The sequence below is a fragment of the Argopecten irradians genome, chromosome 12 (genome assembly GCF_041381155.1).
Source record: "Argopecten irradians isolate NY chromosome 12, Ai_NY, whole genome shotgun sequence".
NCBI classification, from domain to species: domain Eukaryota; kingdom Metazoa; phylum Mollusca; class Bivalvia; order Pectinida; family Pectinidae; genus Argopecten; species Argopecten irradians.
In genome coordinates, this window is record NC_091145.1 from 24,312,846 (window position 1) to 24,332,624 (window position 19,779).

A 19,779-nucleotide genomic window follows, 5' to 3' on the forward strand; every position below is an offset into this window, starting at 1 on the left:
AATATTTTAATTACTACGAACCTAGTAACAATTTGCAACAAAAAATACCTCAATACAGCAAAAAATACTGGCGCAGTGATGATTTAAGTAAAAACAATTTCAGTAAAAAATGGTAAAAAACTGTGGCTCTACTTGATGCGAAAAAAAGACAATTTCAAATGGCCGCCAAATGGGCCATTTCTTAAAATATCATCGTATAAAAAATTCTTCTAAAAATAGAAATGCAATTTTTTGACAAAATTTGCATCTGGCAACTTGCTGCAGATACTGATAAATTGTATTTAAAAAATCTCAAAACTTCTTTGATCTATATTGAAACGAGACTTCAACGGGACTGAAACCTCAGAAGAATACATCCTTAATAAGTCCAACATATTTGCTAATACATCGATCAAGGGTCAATTTTGATAAATCGTACATATAAACTCGCTCTCTCCCCCCCCCCCCCCTTTCTCTCTCTCGAAATAACGCGAGAATTAATATCTTGTGACAATGACGTGAATTGCAGTATATGTTCCATTGTTTCACGATAGTTTTTTATCAGTTTATGTGCCGTTCCATCTTGTTACACTAAATGATTACCTGTATTTAATTATAGATGCTTAGGACCGTTTTCATGCTTTTGTTATTCCAGTAAAAGTCTTGTTAATGAGAAAAAAATCGAGAAACTGGGATATGAAAACAATACCCAGGTGATAGTGTACCTCGTCTGAATTAACTTTCCATGTAATGATATGCTTTCTACACAAAGTTTTCTATTGATCGACTATCCGAGTTTAGAACACAATCGATCACATCTTATCAATATTTAGCTGTAATACATGTCGGTCTAGAAAGAAAACTACTGTCTAGATATTAATTCGAGAGACGAAACACTTTGAAATGTCATACACTATTCAATTATATAACAGAAAACGAGCGCATTTCATCGATTACATTTATTATTATAATAACACAGGCTATTGGTAGCAATATTTAATGTCCATCTTATCTTATCTATTATTTTGTATCTTATCTGTAAACATACATATATATAATGTAAACTGTATATAGAGATGCGTGCGCAAAAGAAACATTGATATGTATAATTCTCTGCACTGTAAACTTCAGTTTAGGAGAATAAAAACTTTCACTGTCATTGTCATTGCCTAAAGTCTTTTTTTTTGTAAAGATCTATTTCCTAATAAGAAATAATTGTAGACACTCGTTATATATTTTGGCAGCATACCGCTTTATATTAGTTATATACATTATTAATATTGCTGTATAGTTTATATCAATATACAATACATTGCTTAAAGATACTCCACCGCCGACATAGCTTAAACGATACCCATCATTTGAATAATATCTGATGTTTAGTCGTGTATATATGTCTAAGTAATATAAAACATAAAAAATCGGAAGTCTACTTGATTTCACGTATTTCGTGAAGATGTTTACCCGGTTAAAAGACTTTATTCAAATGGTTTTTTATTCACTCTCTGCTATATTTCTTTACTTTTGAATATTTTCAAAATGATTTAGTTTCGTATTTGTCACAGTGCAACGAGTTTAACAAAAATATTTGACAAAGTACATGGTGAAATAAAAATCTCCATTATTATACAATTAGTGAATAAATATGCTTTTTTAAATTTCGTATTTGTAATTTTTTTAAAAACGTTTTTGTTTTGTCATTACGGGGACAGAAACAAAAGATCATTCACTACTTAGAAAGTAGGACAAGGAAATCTCTACCTTCGGAAGATATTCAAGACAGAAACTCTCGGCAACACTGTCGTGTATCTCATCCTCGGGTAGAGATCTCTCTGCCCTACCCTCATGGTAAGGAAAGGTCCTTTTGCTCTTTACTAGAATATCTTTAAACAAAATTATTACAAATGAATGTACATATCTAGTTGAACTGCGGGGATGTTGTACTACCAATGTAAGTTCTGTAGTTTTGCAATGTCAGAACTGATAAATTACAATCTGAATAAGAGGTCTAGAGTGCCTGTATATCTCAGATACGATTTTTTTTATCGTCAAAGAATTATATTACATAACACAGTGTTTACCATATTTTTATAACTTTATAAATTAAAGATATATGATATTTAATATATTTTTTAATTACGTAGTTTTTTTGTCTAAAGCAAGTAATGGGCGATAATAAATAAATGAAATAGTCCCTACCACCACCCACCAAAAAATAAAAATAGAAACCCAATAAACATCACCCCACATATACTCAAAACGGACAAATAGCTTAAAGTTATGTGTGCCAATAACAAACAAATGAAATAGCCCCTACTCTCACCCACCAAAAATAAAAAAAAAAAGAATAAATTGCGAAAATAAAAATTACGAATACAATATTATATTGTATTAAATCAAATATGGTCAAACTTATCTGTAAAGTTTTACAGATATAAAGAGAGTGATAGTAACCCATGGAATATCGAGGATGACTAAAACGAGGCAAACAATATGCTTGTATTAACAAAATTTTCTTGTATTAAACTTTTTTTCTCATATAGATTTTTGGAAAAAGGAGTTCATACCATAAAAGAAAATGGAATAAAAAACATATGTCCGTTTGCTCGTTTTTGAGCTTTTGTCACTCAAAGATACCTAGTTGACAAAATATTGGATTTTATGGGAATTTTGCCTTTTTGACCATATAAGATAGAGATTAAAGCCATAATTTTCTAATGAGGTGTTTGATATGTATGAATGTTTGTAGAATTCATTTTCTAGTAGCCTTCTTTAAAAATATACCAGATTTGATCAATTAGACTAATATTTTTTTCTCAGAATAACAACATATGCTACCCCTACCTCTTAATTTTGAGCTACAAAATGCACCATTTTCAGCCATTTTTGCCAAATTTAACCCTTTATAGAAAAAGTTCTGGTATTAAACTTTTGTTATTATTTTGCATATCAATAGGGAAACGGTTGTTCTTTCTAAATCAGGAAGAAAAATTGGGGGTCCGTGTGCTTACTTTTTTGCCCCATTTGAATTTTTGTTATTTTTCAGTATTTTAGAGTAAAAAATAAAAGTGCCCAAATTACCATTAAATGTTAAAATAAAGTCACAAAAGTGTATCATTTCACATATTATTGCTCAATATTTTAATTACTACGAACCTAGTAACAATTTGCAACAAAAAATACCTCAATACAGCAAAAAATACTGGCGCAGTGATGATTTAAGTAAAAACAATTTCAGTAAAAAATGGTAAAACTGTGGTCTCTACTTGATGCGAAAAAGACACAATTTCAAATGGCCGCCAAATGGGCCATTTCTTAAAATCATCGTATAAAAAATTCTTCTAAAAATAGAAATGCAATTTTTTGACAAAATTTGCATCTGGCAACTTGCTGCAGATACTGATAAATTGTATTTAAAAATCTCAAAACTTCTTTGATCTATATTGAAACGAGACTTCAACGGGACTGAAACCTCAGAAGAATACATCCTTAATAAGTCCAACATATTTGCTAATACATCGATCAAGGGTCAATTTTGATAATCGTACATATAAACTCGCTCTCTCCCCCCCCCTTTCACTCTCGAAATAACGCGAGAATTGATATCTTGTGACAATGACGTGAATTGCAGTATATGTTCCATTGTTTCACGATAGTTTTTTTTTATCAGTTTATGTGCCGTTCCATCTTGTTACACTAATTGATTACCTGTATTTAATTATAGATGCTTAGGACCGTTTTCATGCATTTGTTATTCCAGTAAAAGTCTTGTTAATGAGAAAAAAAATCGAGAAACTGGGATATGAAAACAATACCCAGCTGATAGTGTACAACTGTACCTCGTCAGCATTAACTTTCCATGTAATGATATGTTTTCTACACAAAGTTTTCTATTGATCGACTATCCGAGTTTAGAACACAATCGATCACATCTTATCAATATTTAGCTGTAATACATGTCGGTCTAGAAAGAAAACTACTGTCTAGATATTAATTCGAGAGACGAAACACTTTGAAATGTCATACACTATTCAATTATATAACAGAAAACGAGCTCATTTCATCGATTACATTTATTATTATAATAACACAGGCTATTGGTAACAATATTTAATGTCCATCTTATATAATATAATAATATAATGTCTTATCTTATCAATTATTTTGTATCTTATCTGTAAACATACATATATACAAGGACGTATATGAGATAATGTAAACTGTATATAGAGATGCGTGCGCAAAAGAAACATTGATAGGTATAATTTTCTGCACTGTAAACTTCAGTTTAGGAGAATAAAAACTTTCACTGTCATTGTCTTTGCCTAAAGTCTTTTTTTTTGTAAAGATCTATTTCCTAATAAGAAATAATTGTAGACACTCGTTATATATTTTGGCAGCATACCGCTTTATATTAGTTATATACATTATTAATATTGCTGTATAGTTTATATCAATATACAATACATTGCTTAAAGATACTCCACCGCCGACATAGCTTAAACGATACCCATCATTTGAACAATATCTGATGTTTAGTCGTGTATATATGTCTAAGTAATATAAAACATAAAAAAATCGGAAGTCTTCTTGATTTCACGTATTTCGTGAAGATGTTTACCCGGTTAAAAGACTTTATTCAAATGGTTTTTATTCACTCTCTGCTATATTTCTTTACTTTTGAATATTTCAAAATGATTTAGTTTCGTATTTGTCATAGTGCAACGAGTTTAACAAAAATATTTGACAAAGTACATGGTGAAATAAAAATCTCCATTATTATACAATTAGTGAATAAATATGCTTTTTTAAATTTCGTATTTGTAATTTTTTAAAAACGTTTTTGTTTTGTCATTACGGGGACAGAAACAAAAGATCATTCACTACTTAGAAAGTAGGACAAGGAAATCTCTACCTTCGGAAGAGATTCAAGACAGAAACTCTAAGCAACACTGTCGTGTATCTCATCCTCGGGTAGAGATCTCTCTGCCCTACCCTCATGGTAAGGAAAGGTCCTTTTGCTCTTTACTAGAATATCTTTAAACAAAATTATTACAAATAAATGTACATATCTAGTTGAATTGTTGGGATGTTGTACTACCAATGTAAGTTCTGTAGTTTTGCAATGTCAGAACTGACAAATTACAATCTGAATAAGAGGTCTAGAGTGCCTGTATATCTCAGATACGATTTTTTTTTATCGTCAAAGAAGTATATTACATAACACAGTGTTTACCATATTTTTATAACTTTATAAATTAAAGATATATGATATTTAATATATTTTTTAATTACGTAGTTTTTTTTGTCTAAAGCAAGTAATGGGCGATAATAAATAAATGAAATAGTCCCTACCACCACCCACCAAAAATAAAAATAGAAACCCAATAAACATCACCCCACATATACTCAAAACGGACAAATAGCTTAAAGTTATGTGTGCCAATAACAAACAAATGAAATAGCCCCTACTCTCACCCACCAAAAATAAAAAAATCAAAGTACTGAAAGTACTGCTGCGGTAAAACTTCTGGATGATAGGAGTTGATTCGAGTGTTAAAGATTGATAATTCAATGGTTATATTATCAGTATAACTGCAAATTGGAAAACGATCCAAAGAAAACAGGACTTAAACTAAAGCTGAAAAACTAATACAAATAATTGTTTTTTATTTGGTCGTAATAATTTATCACATTGATTTATTTTCTCACATTTTGTACAGGTCCAGTTATTCTAAATACACATAATGCATTTCAGTGCAGAACCTTCCATCAAAGAGGAAGTATTTATGTTGTCAAGTTTATATAAAGAAAAGTTTCAGCATTATGGTGACTTGTAATGTCAAATTAAATTGATTTTTTTTTTGTTAAAAACTAAACAGGCATTCTTCAGATATCAAGAAAAAACTTACTGGTTATATTATATAAAATCTCATATAATGTTTAAGCGATACCGTACACATATTTGACCTTTAATGACTAATATGAATGACATCAAGGATTTCCTTTTTAACAAAAATGTATCTAGCAAGTTTAAGAACACCATACTATCTATAAGTACAAAATTTAATGGTTGTCAGACCGTGTAACATATATAACTAACGTATATTGTCATAAAGGATGACTTTCATGCTTCATAACTTCACGAATACTACTTTGGCAACATATCAGGGAGAAAGAGGGGAAAGAGAGGGAAGAGAGAAAAAAAAATCTCTGTCAGCTATCAGCTGTTTACCGGTATATGCTTTATCAAGTTTCAAGTACATGAATGTATATATATTAACTAAAGAACTAAATAACCTGAGTTAATTAACTAAACGACATGTAAATGGCACGAAGGATGTTTTTTGTCAAAACATGTTAATATTTTTTCTCTATGTCTATCAAGTTTGTAGTACATTACAACATATATTCTAACAAACGGTAACGGCACGAGTTACCTAAATGACAGATATTGTCATCAGTGTCCTTTTCTAACTACAATTTGTAAATATCTTCTTATTAAACATTATGGAAAGTTGTTCAGCAAAATTTGGAGCAAGGATAGGTCCAAAATTCGGATCGCAAATTCACTCAGAAATTTTACTTTGACATGATAATTTACTTTGAAATTTGACTATTGGTTCCAAAACTGTTTTCATAAGGCTTGAACATGATAATTTACTTTGAAATATGAATATTGGTAGAAAAAAACTGTTCTTATAAGGCTTGGTTCAAGAAAAACATAATTGTAGTATATGAATTAATGAAGGATAGTGACACGCTTACTTTTTACTGTTTTGATGAATTGATACAAATCTATCAGATTAGTACTAATTTTGTGGAATATCACGGTTTTAGTATCTGCTATCAGAGAATACCTGAATTAGGCTGACTCTGAAATATGTCAAATTTGTTTCCTACTTACATTAAATATTTCATATTGATCTGTACAATGTAATGAAAAAATAACATACTCCTACCGGGAGGAGAAGATGGGAAGACTTAATTAGTTCAGTCGAATCATTTGAAATGGGTTGATATTTCTAAAATTTCCTTTACAGTAACGAAAATTATAAGCTTCAGTGGTTTCAATATATATTATAGCAGATTCACTCAGCAATTTTACTTTGACATGATAATCTACTCTGAAAAAAACATTGTGTTACAAATTATATAAGTACATTTGCCTATTACAGAATAGTACGTACATGTATTACAATTCAGTCATTTATATTTTAAACACCTCCGAATTTTCATTTCATTTGCATAAACAACCAAACGATAAGATTTCGTTATAAAATGACACTTAATCCTCTAAACAATAGAACAGCCAACTCTAGATCACTGCTTATTGTTTTGATATTTTCCAAAAGAATTTATGATTTGTCCTTCCTTATATGTACATATTTTCTACTTGTCAAATTTTTGAAATTGATATTTATATATTATGTTTCTCTATACAATGTATTTGTCAAAGAGAACTAATAAAGAAACTTGATGTGGTCATGATCAATGTATCACACCTTCACGCTTGGCTGCACACTGCTACAGATACGAAGAGATGTATATATGGGGTGGTTATCTATCCTTTAATCTTGATATTTTAATATTTTTCTCGAAAACCCAGCTCCCTACCGCTCCGAACCGCTGTAAATGAAAATGTGTATGAGCAAGGGACGTCAGAAACATTATATAACATGTGTTGAGAATATGTATAACAGTATTTACATTAAAACCTATCTATTAAAACCACCCAGTGGTCCGAGTAAAAGTGGTCTTAATAGCGAGGTGGTCTTAATTCTGAGGTGGACCAGGTTTCTTCTATGATCATGACGATCAAGAACAGAAACTCTGTATCCTAGCTGACCGGTACATAATATATGTACTGTATTTTTGTTTCAAAATTGAAATTTTATGAAAAATGCAATATACATGTATATATAAATGTATATTATATATATTTTTTTTTTTATTTTTTTTTTGTTCAATTTTTTGCATTTAACACATTTACAAATACATGGGACATCAACATAAACTTGACATGACATATACATTACATTTATATAAAAAACATAAGAAACATAACATAGCATGCTGAGTATGTACATGTACGTGTGGGGAAAAAACCAGTTTGATATATTTTGGTTAAGATAAATTTGCAAATTACTATATTTGATCAATTAGTTTTGTCGGCCATTAGAATCTTAATCATATCATATTTTAATGCATGCGTATCTAATCAAAACCAATAATTTACAAATATTTTTTAAAGATTGATAAATTAGGGACATATAATGACTATACCATTTATTTCTAGAGCATAGACATATTTTTTTCATTAAATTAAGTTAATGGTGTGTGCTTACTTAAATCTTAAACTGAATTTCACTGAAGTAATTGTTGACAATCTAAATGAAAATACTTTTTCTAGACATTACTTTCTATTATGTTTTAATTATAATTCAAATACATATCGTTAGTTTAATCAGAGATTTAGATAGTTATTAAATTATCTATGTCTCTGGTTTAATTATCACATAGTATCACCTGAGGTAAATGAGAATCTATGTGTTTTAAAATTGGTATTGATCTGTGTAAATTATTATTAATATTTACGTAAATTGATTTTAATTACCCCGCCATGTGCAATGATTGGTCAAATAATAACTTACGATCACAATCGGTAAAGTGTTTGAAAGACTACTGTGCAATAGTCAAGCGTACTTTTAACTAATGCAAAACACCGATTGTTTACCGCAACAAAATAGATGACACATCTATTGAAATGAGATGATTGACGCACGGTACTTCATAAATATCTGAAATAAGATCAATATATCTCATACGTTAAAGAATTTTTAATTCCATTGGCGTTACACGTATGAGAAAGAACTGCCTAAATCGTTCGATCTCGCCACCAGAGCTATCGAAAGAACGTTGCATTACTTGTGGTTTCGATCACGTCAACTGCCAGTCACAAGTATGCAAATGATGGCGATTAACACTCTCCTAGTACAGGTAGATAATCTGATAATTAGGTCGACGGAAACAAAAGACTGACTGATGTACCTGCGGGTAGTTGTTCACGGGTTGCTGCGTGCGGGAGGGTGAGGCACAGCGAGGTGTGAAGTCACATGTGCCTGTGGTCATAATCAAATGGTCAATTAGTGTTAATTTAGTGGTCGTTGGGACTATTAAAATTGGTCGTAAAACGGAATAGCGGTGTGATTGTATTTCTGAAGAGAAAAAAAAATCGGAACTGAAAATAAGTGGCCGTAATAGTGGGATGTTCGTAATTTAGTGTATATGCTATACATGTCTATGTTTGGAATAAACTTTTGGAAAATAAAAATAAAATAAAACAAAAATAAATATAAAGACAAAATAAAGAATATTTTCAAGCATGGTGAATTAACAACAAATAAAAAAATATGAAAAAAAAAAAAAAAAATTTAACCTGCCGACGATAAGGGTTGAACCCGGGCCGTCAGCTTAGAAAGCTCAGGACTTACCACGTGTAACTGTTACGTGGGTTACTGGCTTCTATAGCACACACAATGCAGCAGCTAGACAACAACCATGTATATCGAACAGCCATGTTTTATTCAACAAGTTACTCAACACAAGCATATCAGTTATACAGTAAGTAGTGCTACTAGTACTTTACACAAGTAAGCGAACCTAACTGATAGATACGTTACATCCCCCTCCTTAAGCATATAGCATAAAATATACTAAATTATTATCTTCTAGATAATCTTTACCATACCAAAGAATATGATATCTAAGAACACAATAGTATATTTATAAAATCATAACTGCAAGTTATTAGAAATATACTTCAGCATATAAGTTTAAATTACCAGATAAATGTCTTTGTATTTTACTGTCTCTAGAACACAATTACAGTTCGTAAATTGTAGAATCACTTCAGGCCTCAAAGTAGCACTTGGGAATGACTAGCCAATTGGCGAGTGACCTCTAAATTTTACTCGCCAAATGTTGTCAAGAGAAATTTATAAGATTCATATATTGATTTGATGTGTTAAGAGCTTTATTGAGACACCTTACACTATTGAGCAAGCAGATACACATGTACAAGTATTAAAAACATGAAAAACATAATTTTGTGTTGGTCAAAACTCTTTTTATTCAACAACTGCAATGTCCCACTAAACAGCCTCTGTACTTCAGCTTCCTTTTTGTTTTAAACCATTTTTCAATCTGTTTAAATTTTATATACGGTAATATAAGTAATTTATATATAAATGTATAGTAATTATCACTATATCTCAAATTTATTCAGTTACTAATTCATATCGCGCCGATTAGGGTTATTATATTTTATTTAAAATTGAATAAATTGGGCCTAATATCTCAGGCAGTAATGTACAAGCTTCCAAGAGTCCGTTTTTCGTTGCATATGTCTACCAGCGGCTTGGAATTTAGTTGTGGCTTGGCGATTCTATACATGTATGCATTGACGAACTTAATGTGCATATCTTGCAATGTTTTTGCAACACATGTGTTTGCGTTGTTTGAAAGTTGTGTCCGACTGTACTTTCGTTTGAACTTGAAGCGATAACAATATCATGAATGTCTTACTGTCTTTCTGTGTCACACAAGCGTCTGTCTCTTTCGTAACAATCAGTAGTTGGACACAAAGTCTGTTTTGCCGGCCATTGATCAATTAATAACCTGTTTACACATCTTTCAGAACATCGTACCTTCGTCATGTCTTGGCCACAACATTCGTTCAGCCATGTCGAAGCGTTTGCTTCCTGTTGATGTATTGGCTTCAGTCCCTTTTTTTCACATGAATCCAGAGTCAAAACTGCCATTGTTCTCTGTTTGTTTTGACTTTTTAAAGCCAAAACAAGTCAGGGGGATTTGCCCCGGCCTTTTTGCCGCCATATTGCTACTGATACATGAGGTAGGGTCATCAAGACGCTTTACAGCAGGCAGTGATTATGCTTTTAAGCGCTTTTCTTACACAGATTAGATATGTGTAACTATTAAAAGAACCGAACACATAAAATAAATCCGGAAATATTAAGGAATTTTTTACTCGCCGTTTGGCGATACATTGTTAATTTTAACTCGCCTTTGGGAATATTTACTCGCATATGCGAGTAAATTTCTCTCAACTTTGAGGCCTGCACTTAAGCTTGAATGTTCATTTGTTTATCTGTAGCTGATTGAACACAAACTCAAAACTGAATAATTAGAAATAAATTTGTTTCACTGCACTAGATTGTCTGTTGTCTTTCTAACTTAGCATGAAGATGTTTGACTAGAAAACACGAATTATAAGTCTTTTAAACGCGAACACAAAACTTGAATATTTACAAATATACACGGTCTGTCTATAAGAACATCACACATCTAGGCGGGTTGGTGCCTTCACAATCCTTCCAGATCTGGTCACTCTAGGTGCTGGAATAGGAGGTGGTACCACTGGTGATGGTGCTGATGTCACATCCGGTTCCTTGGTGGTCACCACATGTGGTTCCATAGTATGCTCTTTAAACAAACTAGTCTTAGGATTGTCTGAAGCAGAGCGAGACGTAGTTACAGACTTACGCAAGAATTGTTCTGGTTCTGTAGTATGGTGTACTACCATATCATCCTGTGATAGTTCATACCTAGCAGTAGGTGGTGGTTCTCTAGTTTTACGTAAGTGTTTCCTGTTTCGTCTGTACTCTCGACCATCCTCCGTACGCACATTATATGAGCGAATATCACACTGATTCTCAACAACTGCCTTCTCCCATTGCTTATGATGTCCATGTGGCTTAATACGGACTGTGTCACCACATTTCAAAGATGGAAGTTCCTTTGAACCTCTGTCAAAGTAGTAAGCTTGTTTAGCCTTATTACGCACTAGCTGATCTCGTACGTTATGTGGGAACTTGAGGCTCCAATAGCTGGGAGGCTGTAGGTAGCTGTGTTTTTGTTCTCCTGCTGAACAATCGTTGAACTGGAGAGCTGTTTGTACCTTCTGAAGGTGTGTTTCTCCAGTTTAATAAAGCCAAATATGGATCTCCTTCATCCGCGATGGTTTTAGTCATTATACGTTTTGCCGTATGGACTGCCTTCTCCACTTTTCCATTTGACTGAGGATAAAGCGGGGAGCTGGTTAGGTGCTCAAAACCATATTTCTCTGCGAACATGCTGAATTCAGCTGATCCAAATGGTTGTCCATTATCAGTCATGACAGAATCTGGTATGCCATGTCTTGCCAGGTGAGGTTTTAACTTTCCAATGACTTCTCTCGCAGTTTTATCATGAAGACGATCAACCTCAAAATAGTTGGAAAAATAGTCAACAGTGATAAGAAAATCTCGTTGATTAAGCGTGAAGATATCTATTCCTATCTTTTGCCATGGTCTGTTTGTGATTTCGTGACTAATCAAAGGTTCCTTTTGCTGAGAAGCTCCATGAGAATTACAAATATCACATTTGTTTACAAACTGTTCAATATCATTGTACATTCCTGGCCAGTACAAACATTCGCGTATCCGACGAATACAACCTTGGATACCGATATGGGAATGCGAGGTTTCAATGAGATCCATCCTCTCAGATTCAGGAACGACAACTCTATCGCCCTTGTAGATAAGCCCATTTTGAACAGTTAATTCATCTCGAAACGTGAAGTATGTATGCAAGTACTTTGGTACTTGGTCTCGCTGATCTGGCCATCCTCTCAGAATCACTGTCTTAAGTTCTCGTAGAACATCATCCTGTTCAGTGTAAGCTCTTAGCCGCTTGTACCTAGTTTCTGTGATAGGGAGGATCACATTCACATATTCCAATTGCTCCTCTGTTACTGATCTGGAATTTTCAATGTAAGCTCGACTAAGCGTGTCAGCCATGTACAGTTGCGTCCCAGGTGTATATACAACTTCAATATCAAACTTCTGAAGTCTTAGAAGCATACGTTGCAGACGTTTTGGAGCAGAGAGAAGATTTCTTGCGACAAATTATCTCTAAAGGTTTGTGATCAGATTCTACAACAACTTTCCTACCATATGTATAGGTTTCAAACTTTTCCATTCCAAACACAACAGCTAATAGTTCTTTTTCTATTTGTGCATATCTTTCTTCTGTCTGTGTAAGTGCACGCGATGCATAGCATACAGGGTGTCCTTCCTGTAACAAACACGCTCCCAATCCAGTTTGTGAAGCATCACATTGCAAGACAGTGTCTTTAGTAGGGTCAAAATAGCTAAGTACAGGTGCGTTGGTTAGAAGATGTTTTACCTCCTCAAATGCCTGATCATGTTCCTCATTCCATATGAACTCTACATCCTGTTTGATGAGCTGACGTAGTGGTGTAGTAATACTCGACATCACTGCGAATTTCTGTACGAAATTGACCATACCTAACAGTCGTTTAACTTCAGATTTTGATGTAGGTGTTTTCATTTCAGTGATAGCTCTGGTTCGTTCCGGATCCAATTCCAATCCATTTCTCGTAATGTTATGTCCCATATATGTCACACTGGTCCTTCTCAACTTTAATTTCTCCTTGTTGAGTTTAATGTTCTTTTCCACACATCTCTGTAGAAATGCACGAAGGTGAGCCTCGTGATCCACCAAAGCTTCCTCATCTGTATCTCCAGATCCATATATCAAAATGTCATCATGTATAGCTTTAACACCTTTCAAGCCTTCTAAGCTCTCATCAATACGACGTTGAAACTCTTCCGGAGCAGGTGAGATTCCGAATGGCATTCGTTTCCATTTAAAACGCCCCCATGGTGTACCAAATGTTGTGAGTACGCTACTCTCCTCATCCAAAGACACGTGCCAAAATCCATTTTTAGCATCCGCTACAGTAAATATTTTTGCCTTACTTAGGTCTGGCAATACGTCATCAAGGGTTGGCATAGTGTAGTTGTTTCTCTTCAAAGCCTTATTCAGGGGTTTAGGATCTATACAAAGCCTGATCTTCCCAGATGGCTTGGTCACAACAACCATAGAAGAGATCCAGTCCGTTGAGTTTTCACCGCTTCTATCACATCCTTACTAATAAGACGTTCCAACTCTTCCTTTACTTTAGGTTTCACAGAAATAGGAAGTTTCCTGACTGGTAACTTCACTGGAGTTACGGAATTATCTGTTTCCAAATGTAGTTTCCCTTCTAGTGAACCTTCTCCTTTGAAAACACCCATTTTCTCCATGTCTGTTAGAGTTATTTCCCTTGTTTCAACAATGTTTATTGTTTCAGTCTCAGCTGTTTTCTCCTGTATGTTTTCAGTTTGTACTCTGATCAAGTCCATTCTTTGAATGTCTGAAGATCCTAAGATAGGGTGTACATCTCCCTTTACAATGACAAACTCCACATCATAAGCCTGGTTTGTCCTAGGATTTTTCACTGTTAGAGTTCTCTTCCCTATGGGTTTACTTTCACTCTTGTTGAACATAATTAGTCTCTTGTTGGTGTGTTGTAACTTCAAGAACTTTCTGTCATAGCATGCACGAGCATACACACTAGCTGGTAATACATTTACAGAAGACCCACAATCTAATTGAAAGTCAATGTTTTTCTTGTGGACTTTCATAACTGCGTTTATACGTTTTGAACCTAAGGAATTTACCTCTTCAACAGAAAACATGAATTCTTCATCTTCAGATGTATCACTGATGTTGTGAACATTTTGTTTTCTCTGTTTTCCTTTACTAGCTATAGGTTTCCCTTTGGTGTTTTCCTTTCTTTTATGTCTGATGTCTGTTCTGCATTTTTTTTCAAAATGTCCAGTCTTTCCACACTTGTGACATCTTTTACCAACAGCTGGGCATACTTGTTTGTTTCTCTCATGTCTGAGGCCACAAAAGTTACAGTCTATTTCATGATCAGTTTTCCTATCTGAGGGTTTGAACTTCTTCTTAACAAAATGCACTTCCTCTGTGCCTTGTATTTCCTTCATCTGTACAGTTGTTTTCTCATACGTACGACAGATGTCTATACATTTCTTCAAATCAAGTTTTCTTTCCTGTAGAAGTTTCTTTCTTGTATTGTTGTCTACTAGTCCCATAACAATTCTGTCTCTGATAAGTTCGTTTTCCAACGCTCCGTATTTACATGATTTTGCTAATGATCTTAAGGCAGCAACATACTCATCAATGGTTTCTCCTTTAGCCTGATCTCTTTTGTTGAACATGAAACGCTCATAAATTTCGTTGGTTTGGCCAATGCAGAATACTTTGAATTTCTCCAGGACTTTGTCTATATCCTTCTTATCAACATCTGTATCGAAGGTGAGGCCGTCATATATTTCTAACGCTTCGGAACCGATACATGTTAACAACGTTGCTGTTCTGAGTTCTTTTGGCTTACTCTGTAGGCCTGTAGCCACTTCATAATTTTCCCAAACACGTTCGAACTTTTTCCAATTGACAGACAGGTTTCCCTTCATATCTAACTTTGTGGGGAACGGCAAATTGGAAGGAACATGTACCAACATGGGTTGAACTTGTACTTGGGGTGGAGTACTCATGATGATTAAATGTGATAAACAGTTAGTTATCCTCACGTAAATCACTCATCACATAAATTGGCTACACTGGTAAAATGGCGGGAACCGCATGGTCAAAGCATGTTTACACCTCGTCTGGGAAAAAAGTTCATTTTCTTGCCCGTTTGCGTAAATTTTCATAATTTCAATGAATGTTTGTGAATTTCAATCTTCTTACCACTCATTGAACCGCTTCTGACACCATGTTACGTGGGTTAATGGCTTCTATAGCACACACAATGCAGCAGCTAGACAACAACCATGTATATCGAACAGCCATGTTTTATTCAACAAGTTACTCAACACAAGCATATATCAGTTATACAGTAAGTAATGCTACTAGTACTTTACACAAGTAAGCGAACCTAACTGATAGATACGTTAGAGGGGTAAGGGTCAGAGGGGTAAGGCTCAGAGGAGTAAGGCTCAGGGAGGTAAGACTGAAGGAGGTAAGGCTCAGAGAGGTAAAGCTCAGAGATGGAAGGCTCAGAGGGATAAGGCTCAGAGGGATAAGGCTCAGAAGGGTAAGGCTCAGGGAGGTAAGGCTCAGAGGGGTAAGGCTCAGAGGGGTAAGGCTCAGGGAGGTAAGGCCCAGAGAGGTAAGGCTCAGAGGGATAAGGCTCAGATGGGTAAAACTCAAAGGGGTAAGGCTCAGAAGGGTAAGGCTCAATGAGGTAAGGCTTTGATGGGTAAGGCTCAGAGGGGTAATTCTCAGAGGGGTAAGGCTCAGAAGGGTAAGGCTCAATGAGATAAGGCTCAGATTGGTAAGGCTCAGAGGGGTAAGGCTCAGAGAGGTAAAGCTCAAAGAGGTTAGGCTCAGGGAGGTAAGGCTAAGAGGGGTAAGGCTCAGAGGTGTAAGGCTCAGAGGGGTAAGGCTCAGAGGGATAAGGCTTGGAGGGGTAAGGCTTAGGGAGGTAAGCCTCAAAGAGGTAAGGCTCAGATGGGTAAGGCTTAGAGAGATAAGGCTTAGAGAGGTAAGGCTAAGATGGGTAAGGCTGAGAATGGTAAGACTCATAGGGGTAAGGCTCAGAGGGGTAAGGCTCAGAGAGGTAAGGCTCAGAGGGGTAAGGCTCAGGGAGGTAAGGCTCATAGGGGTAAGGCTCAGAGAGGTAAGGCTCAGAGGGGTAAGGCTCAGAGGGGTAAGGCTCAGAGGAGATGGGTAAGGCTGAGAGAGGTAAAGCTCAGAAGGATAAGGCTCAGGGAGGTAAGGCTCAGAGAGGTAAGGCTCAGAGGGGTAAGGCTGAGAGGAGATGGGTAAGGGTGAGAGGAGACGGGTAAGGCTGAGAGGAGACGGGTAAGGCTGAGAGGAGACGGGTAAGGCTTAGAGGAGACGGGTAAGGCTGAGAGGAGACAGGTAAGGCTCAGAGGAGACGGGTAAGGCTCAGAGGGGTAAGGCTGAGAGGAGTAAGGCTCAGTGAGGTAAGGCTCAGAGGGGAAAAGCTCAGGGAGGTAAGGCTCAGGGAGGTAAGACTCAGAGGAGATGGGTAAGGCTGAGAGGAGACGGGTAAGGCTGAGAGGAGTAAGGCTCAGTGAGGTAAGGCTAAGAGAGGTAAGGCTGAGTGAGGTAAAGTCTACCAGGCAATGCAGACAGGTTAGTTTAGAGAGTTCAATCCTACTTAGTATCACAGAAATATTTGTAACAATGTTAAAAATGTCAATAAGTATATAATCATGTATACTTTGATGAAAAATATTATGATTGTAATTATCATATTTGTTTGAAGGTCACTACCGTACGTCCAGTCAGGATCTCCCTAACTTGGGACTAGAGGCTGTAGAGAGGAGTCAGGTGGTTGCCGTGGGAACGCCCCTCCCCACAGCATCCCTCCCAGCAGGGGCACACACAGGCCCAGTCATGGTAGGAATCTTATAATGTCAGACTAAGATGTTGATTTTCTGGCGGTAGCGGTGTCAGCACCTGGCTCACAGGTGTTTTACTCTAAAGACATTCTCTCTCTCTCTATATGTAATACTGTGTCAAGGTCTATAGAGCCAAATGCCTATGCCTGAATTAACTCATGCACCCCTAAAATTTCAAAATGGAGTGATTTAGTCTTTGATTTAGAGGAGCATTAATGTGTGTTCAGGGGTTATTGTAAATATGACATCCAATTAAGCTGAAATTGTGTAGGTTATTCTTAGCATCTGTAAGAGCATACATCGATAGGGATTGAACAAAGGAGGTGTTGCATGGCCGCCCACGATCGATTTTTAATTTTTTGGTGCAAATACATCAATCGGCACATAATACGTATCGGACCAGTACTTATTCCATGAATAGATTAATCATGCGACTACAGCGCCACCTTTGTAAGTTTTACGTCCGATTCCTACTTGTGCGCCTTTTATGCATCATATTAAGACATACAAAACAAAGAGATAAATTATTTTGGTGTAATAACATAGCATTTCGTATTATCTTTTTAATGATATACAATACGTCATTAGATCTGTTGGGGTTTTCTTGCAATTTCCAGTTTTGCTCTTAATTTTTCATAAAAATGGAGGAATTTCATTTCATTAGTTTTTAATAAATTCCTTAGATAACAATGGCAAACCCCGAGTACCCTAAAATTTCAGCAATCAAAAATATCTTCATATATCATTTATTGACTCAAGAAAATATTGTGTCGATGAATCACTGGGTATGCCGACTTTTTTGCACTTTTGTACGGCTACCCCCTTTATTTCTTACCCAATATCAAAGTACTGAGAGTACTGAGAGTTAAAAATGTTAAACGAAATCTGTCCTTCTCTCGGCTCTATCATGTATCAAAAGCCGCTTTAGCGACGTCATACTTGAGTAAAACGTATCCTATGTAAGTTGGTGTACCAAAGTTGGTCAAACTGACTTATATATTGACATTTGACCTACATCTAAATAAAAACTTGTTTTGCCTATATATCACAAAATGTTAATTTTAGGGTCATATATTGAACTAGACAATATGTTAAATAGGGTCCTATAATATTTCCTACACCAATCGTCAGAAGTATTTCTGTCTTCATGGGTTTATTTACTTATTAATAAGCAAATGTTCCGTTTAGCGAAACGTATTATGGTATATCGGTGTAACTTATATGTTGACCTTAGATATTTCTCAAAAGAATATACTGTTGTTTTTATGTCATAAATATGTCATGCATAATTTGGATTTCATTCTTCAGCCAAACAGCCCATCTCGGACTATTATTCACACAATAAAACATAGTCAAACTATACAGTAATGAAAAAAGAATACAGTGGACTGAAATTGCTTAACTTTTTGGGGCACAAAATAAGATATTTCACTCTAGGAACTCTTCAATTGACGTTCTTGGTGTCTGATATATTTAAAAACTGTTACTATGAAAGTAGGTAAAGTAAACAAATCATGCGGAATATTACAGACCCACTATCTGAGTTCTTTAGGCCTTTCACATATTGAAAAGCTGTTTGAAGATTTTCATATATTTGACTTGTCTGAAGCCCTTTATTCCAGCATACTGCAAGGCGTCTTAGTTATTGTCAAGAAGTCGTTTATGTTTGCCAATTTGAACCCTGTGACCTTCAATTAACGTCAATGTCATTCATTTGACAAACAACTTAGTAGCCCTTTATTTAAGAATATGTTAGGTCTAACACCATGTATTGATGCCTTCCAATTATTGAGAAGTCGTTTGAATGAAAAGTTTATGAACGACGGCGCACGAAGTATAATCACTCAAGGTCACCCTGACCTATCGGGCAAGATGATTTATGAACATTTGCCCTTCATCCCAACATGCTACATGTACAATACCAGGTGTCTAGTCCTCTTAGTTATCCACAAGAAGTCGTTTAAAGATTTTAGTCTATTTGACTCAAGTGACCATGAAGGTAGGTCAAGGTCATTCATTTAAACAAACTTGGTAGTCGTTTAAGCTATCATTCTAAAGTCCCAATATCAGATTCCAATGCCTCTTAGTTATTCACAATAAGTCGTTTAAAGTTTTTAGCCTATTTGACCCTTGTAACCTTAAATGAACTTGGTAGTCGTTCATGCCAGCATACTTAATGCCTTATATCAGGTATCTAGGCATCTTAGTTATTCACAAGAAATCGTTAAAAGATTTAGCCTTTTTGAATTCTTTGACCTTGAATGAAGGTCAAGGTAATTCATTTCCACAAACTTGGTGGTCCATCATTTCAGCATTCTACATGCCTAATATCAGTTTCTTGGGCCTTTCGGATATTGAGAAGAAGTTGTTTGAATGAAAAGTTTATACGTACGACGAAATGCGAACAGCGCACGACCATGGACAAAGCATGGTG

At 35.1% G+C, this 19,779-nt stretch overlaps 1 protein-coding gene across 3 annotated transcripts in view; it reads left to right on the forward strand.

Moving 5' to 3' along the window:
- The window catches only part of LOC138336414 (protein MON2 homolog), a 576,914-nt gene that overhangs the window by 175,810 nt on the left and 381,325 nt on the right, over positions 1 to 19,779 (forward strand). For all 3 annotated transcript variants that reach the window (XM_069285900.1, XM_069285901.1, XM_069285902.1), the window contains exon 15: positions 17,210 to 17,343. In XM_069285900.1, coding sequence (XP_069142001.1) covers positions 17,210 to 17,343 — 134 coding nt within the window. The remainder of the gene's footprint in view (positions 1 to 17,209; positions 17,344 to 19,779) is intronic.